General features: G+C 46.5%; 1 protein-coding gene across 5 annotated transcripts in view; it reads right to left on the reverse strand.

The window, feature by feature from the left end:
* Nucleotides 1-18356, reverse strand: part of MTMR4 (myotubularin related protein 4) — a 113522-nt gene that overhangs the window by 67880 nt on the left and 27286 nt on the right. For 4 of the 5 annotated variants that reach the window (XM_054008209.1, XM_054008212.1, XM_054008210.1 and 1 more), the window contains one exon: nt 1803-1884. In XM_054008209.1, coding sequence (XP_053864184.1) covers nt 1803-1808 — 6 coding nt within the window. In that variant the 5' untranslated portion in view covers nt 1809-1884. Of the gene's footprint in view, nt 1-1802; nt 1885-16341; nt 16362-18356 lie in introns of those variants that run through there. The other variant, XM_054008213.1, reaches the window with a different exon arrangement.

An 18356-nucleotide genomic window follows, 5' to 3' on the forward strand; every position in this document is an offset into this window, starting at 1 on the left:
GACCCCCCTTATCAATGAAAAACACTTTTTAATATATTTAACACCATTATAAATGCTGGAGGCAAAGCGGGGTTTGGGGTGGAGGCTGACAGCTCGCGACCCCCCCATTGTAATAACCTCACGACCCCCTGAGGGATCCCAATCCCCAGTTTGAGAACCCCTGATCTAGAGTCATATTTTCAAAAGCAACATTGGAGACTCATTGAAAGTCAATGGGACTTAGACGCCTTAGTATCGAAGTCACTTTTGAAAACGTTACTCCTACTAAACAGTTCCTTACCTAGAGAAGGGCCAGACTGAACAGCCTTATTCATAGTTTTGAGCAGTTACTCAGACAAGCAATCCCATTGACTTCAGTTGGGCAACTCCTGTGAGTAACGGCTCACCAGCTTGAGCAAGAGAGCCGCAACCACACCCTAAACTGCTGGAATTAAAACTACATATTTCTTTTCATGAAGATTTTAACCAGACTAGACTGAACACCAACCGCCACGGTACCCAGAGGACACTTCCTCCAACTTGATGCATTGCTACTCGATGCATTGTTTACGTCCATGAGTCAGTTTGCAACACATGCAATGGTGCAAATTTCCAAGCAAACGAATCAGTGAGGTTTCCAAGAGGTGCTGTACCATATACTCTCCTAAAATCAATCTCGCCATCTGCCCTTGAATAATTATTTTTGTCATTGACCAAAAACGGATCCAGTTCACCTGGAATGATATTGTCCTTTAAAATCAATATGCTGTCTCTCACACAGAGTATGGCTATCCGCCCATGGCGAGAAACCTCCCAGACCAGGCTGACAGACGTAGGCTAGCAGGGCTCACATTCGCTCTCTGAAAGTAGCTGTACGACAGTGCTTTGTGCTGCAGCTTGGGCTCACAAGCCACCTCTCTCCCTAGGCTACAAAGCCCAAGCTCCAGCCGAGCCACAACTTCAAAGCCCCGACTACACGGCTTGTTTTAGGGCACTCGCGTGAGCCGCGCAATCCCAAGTCTTTCGACCAAGGCTAGGAGGCTCGCTGTTGCAGGCTGTGCAGACATACCCACCGAGCTGTCAGACACAGGCTCCCTACAGACACTTCTGCTCCGATACATGTCCAGCCTCTCTCACAGATGGGGGTGCACACACGTACACACCCCTCTCTTTGCACATAAACTTCCCTACAGTCTGGGTTTAGAGTTTGGATGCTTTTTTTTTTTTTCTTTTTGAACTGAAAAATCTAATCAACTCCCCTTTTATTTGTTAGGGCTAACATCCTTCTTCTACCTGGAATCATATGGCCAGGGAAGTCCTCCCACCATGATATAATCTCAGATGATGAGGAAACCAACTTTTACCTTTTCTGCAGTCACATCATCACTCCTCAAAGCAACCTAAGCATCCACTCCCAGGTCTGTAATGAGAGCCAAGGGGCCTTTTGCATAATTCTTGGATCCCAGGGCCCTCCAGTGTTGAAGGTGGGAAAATTCTAGTGCCCAGAGGCCTGGGCTAGCACACAACTGCTGCCAGACAACACTATCTTCTCACTTGTGTGCCATTGCTTGATGGCACCTACTTGTTCTGATCCCTTTCTTCTACTTAATTCATTCTCCATTTCCCAGCAGTTTGGTTCCTACTTCAGATGCTATTGCCACAGCTTGGAACATCTCAGATGCAACCACACAGGCTGTGTCTAAGATGCAGAAGGTAGGTGCATGGACTCTGGAGTTTCCAGTTACTGCAGGGAGAGAGGGTAAAGCTCTGAAGAAAGTAGAGAGAGATGAACAAAAGGCAGAGAGACTAGAGAAAGTACTCACCATCATCACAAGGCTTGGGTCCAGAGCTCTCAATTCAAATCCAGACGGTTTTCTCCCTCTCTCTATCTTCCTCCAGACTCACCTATAGCAAAGAGAAAAGAAACCAGTATAGAGGCTGTAGGCAGACGGTAATGGTACTGCAGGGTGCACACAATGCACACACAGAAAAGGATTAGCATATGTAGGTTAACAAGAGCACACAACCTATACACCTGTGACCATTAACCTTGTTATTTGGCTTCATCTTCATCTCCGCAGGGCCACCACTAACAGAAGTGCCCTCTGTCAGGGCAACCAGCCTCTCACTGTGGCACCCATCTCAAGGGCAAATTGCTTCTCCTGGGAACACTGGAAATGACAGTTCTCTCCCCGATACACTGGGCAGAAGAACTCTGTCCATTCCCCAATGGAGAGATGGGCAGGGCAGGGCAGGTCCCTACCTACTCCCTTTCTTTTCACTGAGAGCTGCTCCAACTTTTGGGCAGCCAGCAGGAAAGAGCACCGCCTTGGTTAGACAGGTTTATGAGCAGAAAATCAAAAGAACACTGAAATGTCCCAGCATGAACATCTTAAACACCCAGGCCATGATTTTCAAGAGCAATAGGTGATTTTGGGTGCCAAACCTGAGACACCATAAAAGGGGTCTGAACTCTGGAAAGTGCCGAGCACCTGCATCTGAACACCAGGCCTCCTGGACGTGTCTCGTTAGGCAAGCAAAGTCCCCAGTCATTTAAAAGACTTGGCCTCTGTAACTTCATGAACAGTAACAACATTGAGGCCAGTGTCCAGTGACTGAGGCATTATTCCAGACACTTCATCTCTGGCTTTCCAAAACCTTGAATGGAGAGAGAGCATTATCCAGATAAATGGAAAGTCACTGGATCTGGAAAGGATGTTTTACTCTTTGAAGATTGGTTCAAGATCAGAAACCTGAACTGAGCAAGCATGAGCTAGTGCTCAAGGGGTATGTCATCTCTGGTTGCCCAAGATGCCCAAAGGGAAGGCTCCAGACTTGACAGAGTCTTTGCAGTGCAAGAGAAGTCATGATAATAGTCCCAGCATAAAAACAGAGGGTCACGCCTGCCTAGTCAGCCTGGAGACTCAGAGTGAAGAAGTGCGAGCTGCTCCCAGCTGGCAGGTAGAACATGGGAAACAGTCCACCAGGAATCTCATGGAGAAATAAGAGCAAGCCAGAAGGAGGGGGCATCCTAGAGGGAAAATGAAATGGTGATGGGGGGTGGAGGGGGTAAACAGGACTACTCCAGTAGCGTTCCTGGTCCTCCCTAGGGAATCTGATTTCTTGGCCAGCCCATGAGAACGAGGACTAGCTGGGCAAGGAGATTGGGAGCTACGGGGGAGGAGAGACAGATCTGATAAGAAGACAGAACATGCAGGGAGAACTAGGAATGGCCGGACAAAGAGACTGGGGAAAGGGGCAGGGCAGGAAAAAAGACTGGGAGCCAGTGAGGAAAGGGAACATGGGCAGGGGGGATGACAGATCAGACAAAGAGCTGGTAGGGAGGAGGGGAGAATCCAAAGGGGAAAAATAGGATGTGATCAAGTAGTTAAAAGGCAGTATCATACAAAGGAGCTCAATTAAAGTCACACAGGCAGCCTAAATTCTAGCATTTCTTAACTTGTGAGCCTTGACTTCACAACTTTAAAACGTTCTTTTAACAGAGTTTTCTCGTGTGTAATATAGAATGAAAACAGCATACGGATTCATTTGAAGTTAGAGGACTTTTAGGAAAAGGTAACCGGAACTGGTGAGACAATGGGACTAACACTCATGGAGAAGTGACATAGCAGCTGTCACAATTCTAGGGTACCTGACTGACACCTCCTGCTGACTGACCACCGCTAAACCACTCCACACAAACAGGAGTCCCCTCAATACTACATTAAGCTAAACAGTCTGAGTTTAGGGGTAGGGGAAGGCCCTGGCTCCCACTCTCCAAGTCCTTCTTAGCATAGCCCGGGTGCACCAAGCCTCTCCTGCTGTTGGTATATCATAGCGTGCTGTCCCCTTGTAGGCACGGGGAATCAGTGAGTGGCCTTATGGAGGCTAGTTCTCTGTAGCTCTCCTGGGGTTCCTCTTGGGAGCTGTAGCGCTAGCCTCTATTTGCCAGAAGCTGGGAATGGGCAACGGGATGGATCACTTGATGATTGCCTGTTCTGTTCATTCCTTCTAGGGCACCTGGCACTGGCCACTGTCGGAAAACAGGATAATGGGCTAGATGGACCTGTGGTCTGACCCAGAATGGCCATTCTTACGTTCTTATGTCTGCTCTCCCGCAGGGCTGCCCACCAACTACCTGGAACTTCCTGCTTTTCAACCCTTATTCCACCCTGAGATGACTCACAGGACTGGAGGGGCAGGGGCATCCCTGCCCACAGCAGCTCTAGGTCACCAGAACAGGTTTATATACCTGTCTCACACCTCCTCCCTCAAGACTGGGGTAGGTGTATCAGAGTAACCCATCATGGGGGGAAAAATGGCACTATGCTAAGCTTTTCCGGCTCAGTGTTTGAGCTAGAACTTATAGGGTGGCAGTGACACATGCCAATGCATTATTCAAGGGTTGGTCTTCTTCAGTGCCTTCACCTAGAGTGCTAAGTGGTCAGTAGTTAACTAAAAGGCATTTCCCAATGGTAGTAATGTAAAGAATCCACGGCCTGTCTCACAATCAAGATGAGCTGGTACAATTGGACTTTCCACCCAGTCTGGATGCCTTGATTGACCTTGCATAAAGACTGACAAATGCCTGATGGAATGCTGCCAAGAAAGAAGGCCAGTTTCCTGACTCCCCCCAGTCCTGCCATCTCTGGCCCACCAACCCTCAGTGTCTTCCCCACAGCCTGACCCCCTGCAGCTTGATCTCTCTGATGCAGAGAGAAAGCTGCATTGGGGGTATGCCTATTACTGTGGAAGACCAGGACATTCCATGTTGGGCTGCCCTGCTAAGGTCCAATCTACACTGTCATCAGGGAATGGCAAACACCAGCCCCCAATAGGGGGGTCCGGGCTGGGGTGGTGCTCTCCACCTCTTCTCAGTACCCAGCATCAGTGCCTGTCTGCTGGCAAGAACCGAGCAGGTCCCGACATTTCCATCTCCCTCTGCAAGTCCAACAGCCCTCCATCTCAGAGGTCTATCTGGAGGTACTGGTGGATTCAGGTACCTCAGACAATTTCATGAATCAGGACTTTGCACAAGTACATCAGATCCCCACCCAACACAAGGACTCTCTGGTCTTGGTGGAGTCTATTGACAGCTTGCACCTTTCATCAAGCCTGGTTATCCACAGATCACGCCAATGCTTAATTTGTAATGCAAGAGGTGCTAGGGCTCAAGAAGTTGTTTTACATTCATAACTGATGCAGTGAGCCCAGAATGGCAGGCAAATTAAGCACTGGATTGCAGGGTCACCAAGAGACTCTCCAGTATGGATTTACCTGAGCACCACACTTTCCAGTAGTTCTCAGCATGCTCTGGACTCACTACCTCTGCATTTGTTGATGGGCAGGCACAATACATTTTGGCTTCCCACATTGCTGACAATTCTGTCTCCTGAAAACCAACTGTAGAGACCTTAGACTGGGAACCCCTTATAGTTCAGCTTACCTCATACTAGAGATTCTGAGTCGTTTAATCCCCAAGGAGTCTCGTTATACTCTGCGACCCCATCCACTGCCTCTACGTTACTGATTAAATACAAGAATTTTGCTGTGTTCAACAAAAAGAACACAAACATTTTGCCACCCCTTCACAGCTACAACTGTCCCATCAAGCTCTAGCCAGAGCAGAAGTCCCTTTCAGCTGCATCTACTCCCTTTCGGAGCCAGAATGTCAGGCTCTCCATGACTACCTCCAGGAAAATCTACAAAAGGAGTTTATCCATCCTTCCATGCCTCCGGCTGGGTACCAATTTTCTTGGTAAAAAAACAACCACCACGGATCGTTAGGGCCTTGTGTTGACTATTGGGTGTGAAACAGAATCACAATTCAAATTAATACTCTTTCCTCCTCAATGAGCTTTTTGAAAGGCTCCACTCCACAAAGGTTTTTACTAAACTGGACCTTTGTGGGGCCTACAATTTGGTCTGGATTAGAGAGGGAGATTAGTGGCAGACTGCCTTCCGTACACAGTATGGATACCGAGTACCTGGTCGTGCTGTTCGGTCTGTGCAATGCCCCAGCAACGTTCCAGCACTTCATAAACTACATCTTCAGGGATGTTAGATCACTACGTAGTCATTTATCTGAACAACATCCTCATCTTTTCTGACAATCAGGCGTCTCATGATCCGCATTTACACAGCACCCTAAAAAGACTTTGCCAACTCCATCTACATGAGAAGTCCAAAAAGGATACAATAGAATTCCTTAGTTACATTATCTTCCCTACAGGACTAACAGTGCACCAACGCAAGATGGCGGCCATCTCCGACTGGGCCACACCAACGGACAGCCACGGGGTCCAATGGTTCCTAGCTTCATTAATTTCTACAGTCAATTCATTGAGGGATTTTCCAGCCTAGTTGCTTCTGACTGCACTTCTGTGAAAAAGAGTTCAGTTCACCTGGTCCTTGGAAGCCCAAATGTCCTTCAATCAGCTAAAAGAGAAGTTCACCACAGCACCCATCTTTGTTCACCCTGAAAAACCATTAATGGTGGAGGCCAACACATCCCATTTCAGCCTGTGTGCAGCACTGTCCCAGCTGGCTGGTCCTGCTGGTCAACGTCACCCATGTGTCTGTTACTCTTGCAAGCTAGCCCCACAGAGAAGAAATATGATATATGGGATAAGGAATTCTTAGCTATCAAGGCAGCATTTGAGGAATGGTGTCACCTACTGGAGGGGACCAAGTTCCCTGATCAAGTGTTCACAGATCACGAGAACCTGGAATATCTTTGAATGGCCAAACACCTCAATGAACCAAAGGTCTGCTGGTCCCCTTTCTTTGCCCAGTTTGACTTCATAGTCACTTATCGCCCAGGAAGAAATGGGAAAGCTGACACACTGTCCCATAAGGCCGAGTACCTGGAACCAGATAAGAACACTCCCTCTATGATTTTAAAGGCATCCAATTTCATAAATGGCACAGCAGACAACAGCCTAATTGTGTCAATTTGTGCCTTGTTACCTGCTTCCCTGCTCAGATCCACCAGACTCTGGAGAACACTAATGTCTCTCCAGCCTTCAGGTTCCAAGGTGGGGTCCTCTACCATAAGGATCATATTTACATCCTGAATGGGCAACCTATTGATTTGGTCACAAAAAGGTCCAAGAATTTCCATATTTTAGGTTGATAGTCAAGCAGCACCAACCACAGGGGTCATCTTTCCAGGGACTTGCAGGTACCTATTGACCTTTGTTAATGGGAGATGGCCTGGAGGGGGTCTTACATAGTGCTATGTAGGGGGCTAGCTTCTGTCTCATCTTGATTTCTAAGGTGCCACAAGTACTCCTGTTCTTCTTTTTGCGGATACAGACTAACACAGCTGCTACTCTGAAACCTTGATTTCCAGTTATAGGTCATTTTATGGCTAAGGGCCCTCCAGAGGCACCTGCTGCATATGCATCCGAAGAAGTGGGCTGTAGTCCACGAAAGCTTATGCTCTAATAAATTTGTTAGTCTCTAAGGTGCCACAAGTACTCCTGTTCTTCTTTTTGCGGATACAGACTAACACGGCTGCTACTCTGAAACCTTCTAAAATTCAGCATCCCTTCCCTGTTGATTACAGCTGCTGCAATGGTGTAGAGAGAGAAAGCCTGTTCATTGCTATCCCATTAAAGGCCTCAAAGACAAGCACACAGATTGGGTTCAAGTCCTGAAGTAGATAGGGAGCACTCAGCATTGGGGTATGTGCTTAGATCAGCCTGTCCCTCTTACATGGGCTGCTGCATTCTGAACTAGCTTCCAGACCCAATTCTCAGTTACACTGAGGCCCATTACACGGCACTAGCTGTACAAAGGGACCTTATACTCACTCGAAGTCTCCTTTGCACAGCCAGAGTAGCATAAAGGGGTTTAATTGAGAACTGGGTCCTCTAGGTGGCCAGTTGACCAGGGTGCAGCAGTCCTGCCTAGAGGTTATAAAGGGGCATGTGACTATCCAAGAGGAAAGGGCAGTTTCCTTCGTGCTTACCCAGACTGCAAAGGTGGCATCTCTGCCTGCTGCTGCAGTGAGCTCAAGTAATGTATAACTACTTTGTAGTTAACCTGCCTGCCTGCAAGCCGACCATCACCACACAATCGGCACCAGATATCCTACTGTGATTATCAAGAGGAGATTCAATGGGAACCTGGAATACCCCCCAGAAAAACCAGAAACCCCACACAGCAGGTCAGATGGTATGTACCAGGTATGGGTACATGCTGTGTTATATTTAGGCTTGGAAGGATTCGATTTTTATCAGTTAATGTTGATAAATATCGATTTCACTGTACACACCCAAACCATCAATAACAGAAATTTACAGACAGGCAAAAATGCTGATTGAGAAATTATTGGACTGATTTAAGGCTATTTACTTTGCACATTTTGACATGTGAGGTTGACAATTTGTGTTTTAGCTGCTATAAGGCTTCAGCTTTCTGAATCTCAACATCTATCATTAAATAATTATTGTCTGACCCCGATTGTGAATAACTACTGTCTAATACCCCCTGTAATTTCCCACAATTGTAAAAATGTACATTGCTAAAAAAAATTTTAAAAATGCTTAAAACCCATGATTTTGTGCAACTGTGAAAATTTACAATCAATAAACACTGATATCATCAAAAAAGGTTATCAAATTCAGCCAACCCTAATTATAGTTACAAGGGACTGTATTGCCTACAAGGGAGCATGCCTAACTGATGGGTCTCAAAATGTAATTATCAACAGGGAACCACCTAGGGAGGTGGTAGAATCTCCTTCCTTAGAGGTTTTTAAGGCCCGGCTTGACAAAGCCCTGGCTGGGATGATTTAGTTGGGAATTGGTCCTGCTTTGATTAGGGGGTTGGACTAGATACCTCCTGAGGAACCTTCCAATCCTGAGATTCTATGATTGTCTTAGCCTCACACTATTTAATATTTTTTATCAATGACCTGAAAGAAAAAAGTCATCATCACTGATAAAGTTTGCAGATAACACAAAGATTGGGGGAGTTGTAAATAATGAACAGGACAGGTTGCTGACAAAAAGCAATCTGAATTGCTTACAGCAGTGGTCTCCAAACTTTTTTGATCGCGCACCCCTATCAGTAAAAAATTTTTGAACACGCACCCCTTGCCGTGCCGGTTCTACCATTTTTGCCAAAGCAAAAAAAAAAGTGCCACTCAGACGAAGAAAAAAAAAGTGCTCCTCCTGCTGTGCACCCCATGGGATGCACACACCCCACTTTGGAGACCACTGGCTTACAGGATGGGGGACTCTATCCAGGGAAGCAGGAACTCAAATTTAGGGGTCATGGTGAATAATCAGCTGAACACAAGATCCCGGTGTCACGCTGTGGCCAAAAGGATTAATAAAAGGAGAATCTCAACTAGGAGTAGAGAGGTTATTTTACCTTTGTATTGGACAGTGGTGCGTTGCTGCTGGAATAGTGTGTCCAGTTCTGGTGTCCATATTCAAGGATATTGATAAATTGGAGAGGGTTCAGAGGAGAGTCACAAGAACGATGAAAGGATTGGAAAACCTGCCTTATAGCAATAGACTCAAGGAGCTCAGTCTACTTAGCTTAAGAAAGAGAAGGTTATGGGGTGACTTGATCAGTCTATAAATACCTACATGGGGAACAAATATTTGATCCTGGGCTCTTCAGTCTAGCAGAGACAGGTCTAACACACTCCAACGGCTGGAAATTGGAGCTAGACAAATTCAGACTGGAGAGAAGATGTAAATTTTTAACAGTGAGGAGAATTAACCATTGGAACTACACTGGAACCTGGTGGATTCTCCATCCCTGGCAATTTTTAAATCAAGATTGGATTTTTGTTTGTTTGTTTGTTTTGTTTCTTAAAGAAATGTTCTAGCCCAAAAGAAACTGTTAGGGACGTTCTCCGGCCTGTGTCATGCCGGGGGGTCAGACCAGATGATTACAATGTTTCTTTTTGGCCTTGGAATTTATAAATCTATTAATCTAATTTCCAGGGTAAGCCAGACACGTGACTGTTGCACACCAGGTGGCATCAAGGATGGACTCCTTGTCCAGCTTTGCTTGTTTAGACTCTCAGAAGATTAGGGTTGGAAGAGACCTCAGGAGGTCTTTTTGACTAACTCCTGCTGTTCTAGTCATTATAAACTGGCTTGGGAATACAGTCTGCTGTTTCTTGCATGCTCTGCAACAGTGCCAAGCTTGCTGTCAGTGCAGGATGAATTACAGCACAGTCATGGCTTGGCAGTAACTGTGTCCTCTCAATCACAAGCAAGTCAGAGAGCTACGGTTCTCGCACAGACTTGAAGGAGACTCCTGCTCACTTCTCCAGAGCAAGAAGGAAGCTCCAGGCACAGGCCACTCACGCAGTCAGATAGTGTAGTACACACTGCCATATGCCGCTATAGATTCTGAATGTGCAATACAACCCCTTGGGGCCATCGCGCTCTGCTCTCCCATCACCACCAGGCCCTCAACTAGGGAATTACCCCATTTAACTCACCATCCGATCAGCAGCCGTGGAAACGCCAGAGGAGAACAGGAGTTCAAAACAGAGCGCACATTTAGTGTTACCAGCTTTGCAGGATTCTAACCCTTCTGGTTAAGATTTGAATTGAGCTGGAACAGTCAAGAGCAGGGGTGGCAAACTTTTTGGCCCAAGGGCCACATCTGGGTGGGGAAATTGTATGCAGGGCCATGAATATGGGGTTGGGATACAGGAGGGGTGTGGCAGGGGGCTCAGGGCAGGAGATTGGGGGTGCGGGCTCTGGCTTACCTCGAGCAGCTCTGGGGTGGCAGCGGCGCACAGCGGAGCTGAGGCAGGCAGGCTCCTGGGGGTGGGGTGGGGCAGGCGGCTCCGACATGCGCTGCCCTCGCCTGTGGGTACCAACCCCGAAGCTCCCATTGGCCGTGGTTCCCCGTTCCCGGCCAATGGGAGCTGCAAAGGGCGATGCCTGCAGGAGAGGGCAGCATACAGAGCCCTCTGCGCCCACCCCAAGGGGACTCAGGGACGTGATGCCAGCCGCTTTTGGGAGCAGCGCGGGGCCAGGGCAGCAGGGAGCCTGCCTTAGCCCCACTGCGCCACAGGGCTGGCAATCCCGCTGACCAGATTGAAAGCCCTGACGGGCTGGATCCAGTCCGCAGTTTGCCCTCCCCTGGTCCAGAGCCACAGAAACCAAGGAAACCGGGAAAGGGCCCTCACATCAGGCTCACCCAACAGCCAAAACTTTCATCCTCTGGTGAAAAGAGGCCTAGCCATTCAGACTGCCAGCTCCCTGAGTGAGGAACTGCATAGATCTGGTACAGCACTAAGCCATCATCATCATCATCTGCACCTCAACAGGAAGACCTGAAAGTACCCAGGACATTAAAAAGCGGTATCTTGGATTTAGGTCTACTTGGTTTCTGGAGGAAGAACAATACCCCTTGCAAAGAACTTGCTTTCTCAGCCAGACACTCCTGATACTGGATGTCTAGACAATCCCAGGTCTCCAGAGAGAGCTCTACCCATGAAATGTTTCTAACCATGCACTGACAGGCACCGATATCCATTTTTCAGACTTACAGAAACTAAGAGGCGGATCCTCTTGGCACTGTAATAATTTACTTACTCAATAGCCTTGGGTGTAAACACTCATGATTTATTATGAGTCTTGCCATATTTGGTGTTTTAATACAAACCCTGGCTCTTGATTTCCCGTGATGATGTTTCATTAAGTAGCATTGGTCCTTGTGGTTGCAGTAAAAAAAAGCCTAAAAATGTGACCCGAGTGCACCCTAAAGGTTCAGAAACCAGAAGGTAAAGAAAAAAAAAAGAAAAACGAAAAAAAAAAAGTTTGTAAAATGTTATGATTTTTAGGGCCTGACTCATGAATTTTGGCTGGCAATACTGTGTAAAGCAGCCATACTGGATTCTTGGAAAAAATGTCTGTAAAACAAAAACAGTGGTGCAGTATCAGACCAGATTTTATGAGATTCTGTTAAGGCAATGTTGCATGGAAAGTTAATCCAACTTGTCTGAAAGAAAACACACAAACACAAAAACTGGAAAGAAAAATAACGTCTCTACAATTGGTTCTGTGCTATAGCATTCCTAAAACATTATAACCTCAGAGAGGCACAGACTGAAAGCTGTTTGGGGTAGGGACCAGCTTATTGTTGTGTTTGTTGCAGGGGCGCTGGAACAATTTGTGTAGTGGGAGTGCTGAGAGCCACTGAACCAAACCCTGTATATGATGGAAATCACTTCAAGGCAGGGGGTGCAGTAGAACCCTCAGCAGCCCTAGTTTCAGCACGTCTGGTTTCTAGAGTGCCTGGCACAACAGGGCCCTAGTCAATGACTGGAGCTCTGGTGCTACCACAATTACAAAGGAATCTGAAACGAACAAACAAATTTGCTCAAAAATTTCTAAGAGCAATTTTTCTTTGCAGCAACAAAGTGAACACATTGTTAGTTAATTGTGTACACATGCTCAAAATGTACTATTCATGCACAGCAGAAAGTACCCCAAAGAACCCCAGAAGACTGTTTACATATGATGGGTGGATGTGGATGTATTTTATCTATACAGATAGCTTTTTAAAAGGAGGTTTTAACTTCTTAACTTTGTGTTAGTCTGACATGCCAAGTCCTGAAAAATATAATGGCTTTCGTGGCCAAAGTTAATATACCCAGATGTACTGATGAGGAAAGAGAGGTTCTGGAGTCACCTACTCCATTCTCTGAAATGCTGACACTGAAATCAAACAACCACCATTAATCCAGAGATTAAGTCACAAATTTTTATAAAATCTTTGTGCCCTGGCTTCCCTTATTATTATGGCGGTTCTAAGGAGGAGACTACATTGCTCCGTGACACTACAGCGGCACAGTCACACCACCGTTAGCCAAGTTGACACAGCTGACAGGTCCGATGGCCACACCTGGCAGGCATATGGAAACTGGTTTTGGGATCAACCTCTCTGGATAGGAACAGGCACAATGTGATAAATGACTGTTCTCTTGCTCTGTGACTTCACAAAAGACACACTTTTCAGGGCATCACACTTTTGCCATTGCTGTCCATGCTAGCCACTGACCCAGACTTGTAATGGACAACAACCACATTAGAGTCTGAGAATTTATCCTAGTGTTCTTGTCTAACCCTAACCAATTCTTGAAGAAGCTCTGGGTACAAGGGGAACCTGTCAAGACTCTCAGGTCACCCTCATTTCTGTATCTGAACCCTCCAAGCCAGTTTTGACTACCATCTGTTTGGAACGACTTCCACTGCTGTCTCCGCACACAGGTTTGATTTCATTAATAAACTCACTACTAATTTTATCTGAGCAAGGAAGGGGACTCAGATGAGCTTAAATTTGTTGCCTAAATGTTTTGAACGTTGCGGATTTTCTTTGCCAGATCTAAAAGTGTACTATCACGCTGCCCCTTAAAACCAGGATCCTGCTAAGGCAATGTTACATCAAAGGTCAATACAAATTGTCTCTGAAAGAACACACTCTCAGTCAGAAAAAGTAAGAAGAAAAAATAAGGTCTCTACAAGTGAATCATGTGCCCTATAGTGATCCCAAAACATGACTAGGTTTGGCTAACCTAAGAAGGGCACAGGTTGTAAGCTAAAGACAGCAGGGACCATCTTTTTGTTCTGTGTTTTTACAGTGCCTTAGAAATCAGCCTGTTGAGTAGAAACAGAATGAATTTGGTAGGTGCAGACCAGCAAGCTTAAGTCTGTATCAAGTGCCTGCTCCCTATCCACACCAGTGGTGCGACATGGGTTTCACTGGGATGGATGTGTGCCACAGTTAATGCTATAGGTAATCCATCCTCTTCATATTCATCTTGTCTAATTTACATGTTGTCTTTTTTAACTTGGGTGATGGGAACAGAAGTGGAGTTTAATTATTATTATTTTTTTTTAATATGCTTGGCTGTTTTTGTAATAAAGATAAAATCCACGTCTCTCCTAGAGCTAACACACCAATGGAACATGCCAGATCTTCCTTTGTTGTCAGATGAGGAGTTTGAAAGAGTTCTTTCTTTCTGAGCAAACCCTCTTTAAGAAACGAACCTCAGAATAGTGCAATTTCTCCATCATCTTTGTCTGATAAAGAAAACTTCATTATATGGGAAAAGAAACTGTCACACCTTCTCCAGTCAGATGCACTGATCTCCAATGCTGAAATCCCAGCGCTCCTGAAGTTAATGGACGTTTTATCGACTTCAACAGGACAAGGATTTCTCCTTAAGTCTTTTATACAGCTTGTTTCATTTTAACACCTTCATTAAGGCTTAACATAAGACAATGACACCAGGTACTAGTACTAGTGAAAATAAGTAAGATGCAAGTTACATCTCTGACAGATATTAGAGTCCCTTCATTCACTAGGACACCCTGCTTCACAAACTCTGTTACCTCAGCACTGACCACTTGTTCTGTGTTACACTGGGGGGAAAGATCACTTTGGTGTCTTGTGTGTTGGGGTATTTGAACTCTGAGGAATGTAACAGATAATTAGATGCTAATTCAGTTTTTGGGCCAGCTGCTCAATCGGTTATTTGTAGGAGAGGGTAAAATCTCCATTCTCTTTTGTTGTCCGAATGGGTTCAACAGGCCTGGAACCTCACCTCACTGTGCAAGACTGGGCAGGCACACTCTGGTAAGGGATACAAACTCACAGCATGCACGGTGCTTCTGCAGATTCCTTTAGCAAAAAGGTGAAGATAGTGAAATGTAATCCTCTACTCTCCCTTCTGCTTATTTTATTTCCATTTTTCTTCACTTCCTCTTGTCTCTCTCGTTACGTCTCTTCCTCTTCTCTAAATTCTGTGTTAGATTTAACAAATATGAAATTCTGATCTAATTTAACATAGACAAAAATCTTCTCCTGTATTTCACGTCTGACTTAGCAATGCAGGCCAGAATCCTGTGCAGTGTATTTGTAATGGGACTGACTTTGGGATCTATGGATTGGATCATTTTATAGCATTAAAAATATATTTTAAAAACTAACCACCCTCCGGCTAGCTCCTACCATTCACCCTCCTCGCCCAGGAAACAGCTATGCACAGGATCACGCTCCAGTGCTTTGCTCCTTCTGTATTCAGGGGCTCTTGAGATTACAGGCTAGAGCAGTGGTTTTCACACGGGGATACACAAGCTCGTCGGGGTACGCGAGAAAAATCCTGTAATAGCAGACAACACATTTTATTTAGTAAGACTTGGCAATCTAACCATAGGTATATTATGACCCCATTTCAGATGGGGGTACATAGTAGACTACATTATTTGGAAAAAGGTACGTAGCCTAAAAAGTTTGAAAACCATTGGGCTAGAGCAAGAAGAGGGTCGTGTTGGGTAGCATTTCGGGGGCAGGCAGGTGGGGAGGAAGCGTCCAACTCTTAAGCAGGGAGCAAAGTTGGCATCCATATAACTTATACCTTCTATTTTTAAAGGAAGATGAGGAACTGGAGACAGAGGATGAAGGGGAGGGAGGGGGAAAACAGGGAACTGAGAGGGTGAGAAAATTGCTCACCCTCTCAGTTCCCTGTTTTTTGTTTTACTGGTGCCAACAGTCAGCCTAGAGGAGAGGGAAAGAGTGATGGAAGAAGCAGCCCAAGGATACCAGCAAGGCAACCAGACCCCTAATGGCAAAGGGTAGGGGACAGAGGTCATTTGCATGCTGGCACGTCTGTCTTTGGAAACTAGTGCCTCTGGGTCCCTGTGCTTGGGTTGTGCTACATTCTGGATAACATGGTGCTCCCCTCAGCAGCCGCTGCCAATTTCCCTTCACATTCCTCAAGTCACCCTTGTAACATGCACAGTCCCCTGTACGTTGGGAGCCTCTGTCTCTCTGGGCAGTGAGACTGCCCGCTATTGTCAATGGGACAACAATAATTCTCCCAAGGGACGACTGGAACAAGTACCAACTCTTCAGACAAAGGAGCAGCTGTAAATTCAACTCAGTGCACAACCCCTCAGCATTTATTCACTCATCCCCAATGACTGCAGGAAATCTCAGAGTGCCTGCTCCCATTCCAAACACCAGATCCCTGCACTCACAAACACACCCTGCACTCTCTCCCTTCAGCCACACAATCAGCACTCCGCACTCCCATAACATTCAACCCTACAACCTGCTGACCAGCCTTCCTCTCTCTCTTACAGCAGAGAGTCAGCAACACCACTCCTTCTCAGGAGCTCACCCCGACATCCAGCTGGTCACAAGGTTACCCGCATCGTCTATTGAGATTTATGGAATACATCAACCAATCCAGCTCGAATTCCCACCTGCGTCCCCCCAGTGTACATCATCTGCCTCCGCGCACTCTCACTCCAATGCTGGACATTGCAAACACCACTTCAAATTAGTCACCAATGCCCAGGTGCTCACCAAGAATGAAGGTGCCACAAATGGCTGGTCCGACTTCACCTGTAGGATTGGAGCTTGCTGGAGTGAAGCTGTCAGAGTGAGCAACTGCTGCTTCAGGAACTCTGCTTCCACCTTGCCCTAAGGAACCGCCAGGGCTCACACTGGATAGAGGCTCTGTTGGGACGTGCAGTTTGGGCACTGCCAGGGCACAGGGAAACGCTGGGGCTTTCCACTAGACCCAATCCACAATTTCAGCCTCCAACTCCTACGATTCTCCTATCAGAGCAAAGTGGTCAGAATGGCTATATTACCACTTCCCTTGTCAGAGGGATCCCATCCAGAAGAAAAGCACCTCCAATGGCCTGAGGGAAAGTTTCTCTCTGGCTAGGCTCTTAAATGACACCCATTGCAGCAATGGTGCATAACACAAGGTGTAAAACCCCCAGAAAACAGGAACTTCACAGCTTAACAGACACTTCTGCTTTCAGGGCCAAGGGACTTTCCCTTCCCATGGGTGGCAACGAGCTGTTTTAGGGCTTGTCTACACTCCCACGTTGCAGGTCCACCTGAGTTATTTTGCATTACAGTGCCTGGCCTCCACACAATGTTTTTGTTGGGAACCATCTGGTGTTTTAACCCCATTTTGGAAGTAGGTTCACTGAGCTGTGAGATGAGGTTACCCGCAGCAGAGTAGATGTAGATACATCCCCATCCTGAACCCACTAACGCACATTTGCCAAGTCCTCCTACTGCTATCCCTTGCTGCTTAGCTAGCTACTAGAGTTGTCCTGGCTGTTTACCTCTGTGCCCTGTACTGCGCTGGAGCGATCCTGACCAAATGTCACCTCCCCATCTCATTGAAATGCTGGCAGGCAGACTGGTTCTGACTTTTGAGATTCCAGCTTTTGTGGAGTTCACACACCTCTGTCATCCTCTTGACTACCGAGCAGTCCAGCCTCGTTCTTCACCCTGGTACCATACTGAGATCCAGGACTTCACTGCCCTCTGGGAAGAGAAGCGTGGTCAGGCACATCCGAATGGCAGTCACTTAGCTCAGGGGTACAAGCAGCTATCATGACAAATGCAGGCTAGGTGGCAGGTCCAGGACAGCCTCTAGTACCACGGTAAGGCAAAGGCACTCTGACTGGAGTACAGATCTCGTAACTACTATAGGAAATCTGGGAGAGCCAGTACATCCTGCTCGTACTAGGAGGATCTGGACTGTGTGTTTGAATGGTGTGATCGTCAGCTACCATACCATGTTGTAAAAAGCAACAGAGGGTCCTGTGGCACCTTTGAGACTAACAGAAGTACCATGTTGTGACTCCCTGATTTATCCTCCAAACTAGGATCTCGTCAACTCTGTGATCCCTGGGGCAGAAACAATCTAAAAGATCCAGAAGCCTCCAATCACAGCCAGAGAATCGTAGGCTTTAACACTGCCTCATACCCCCGCTACCCAAACTGACAGCCACGCCAGACACTGCAAATTCTATTCCTTTATTTCTATAAATATGTAAACATAAAAACATCACTTAAGCTTGCTTTATACTGCCGAACTCTCTCTTACCGAGGCACTTGCTAGTCTTCACCCACCCAATTGACCCCATCATGCCCACGCAAAATGGCAGCACTGCATGGACTAACCTGAAGAAGGGCACTTTTACTGCAGCAGAAAATACAGAAAAGTATAAAAATCATGTTTCTGGCTCCCAGTTTCATTAATGCCCTCAGCTTGGCGCAACCATGAGTTATGTGTTAAATCACTCAAATCATGCTACAGCCATTTCCCAAAAGAAAACTATTTTAAAGCACTTAGAACCATAGGGTTGGAAGGGACCTCAGGAGGTCATCTAGTCCAACCCCCTGCTCAAAGCAGGACCAATCCCCAGACAGATTTTTACCCCAGTTCCCTAACTGGCTCCCTTAAGGATTAAACTCTCAACCCTGGGTTTAGCAGGCCAATGCTCAAACCACTGAGCTATACCTCCCCCCCTTAAAGGAAATCATCCCTCTGCATTACTGCAGAATTCTGT

This window comes from Malaclemys terrapin, chromosome 18 (genome assembly GCF_027887155.1).
Source record: "Malaclemys terrapin pileata isolate rMalTer1 chromosome 18, rMalTer1.hap1, whole genome shotgun sequence".
Taxonomy (NCBI): Eukaryota; Metazoa; Chordata; order Testudines; family Emydidae; genus Malaclemys; species Malaclemys terrapin.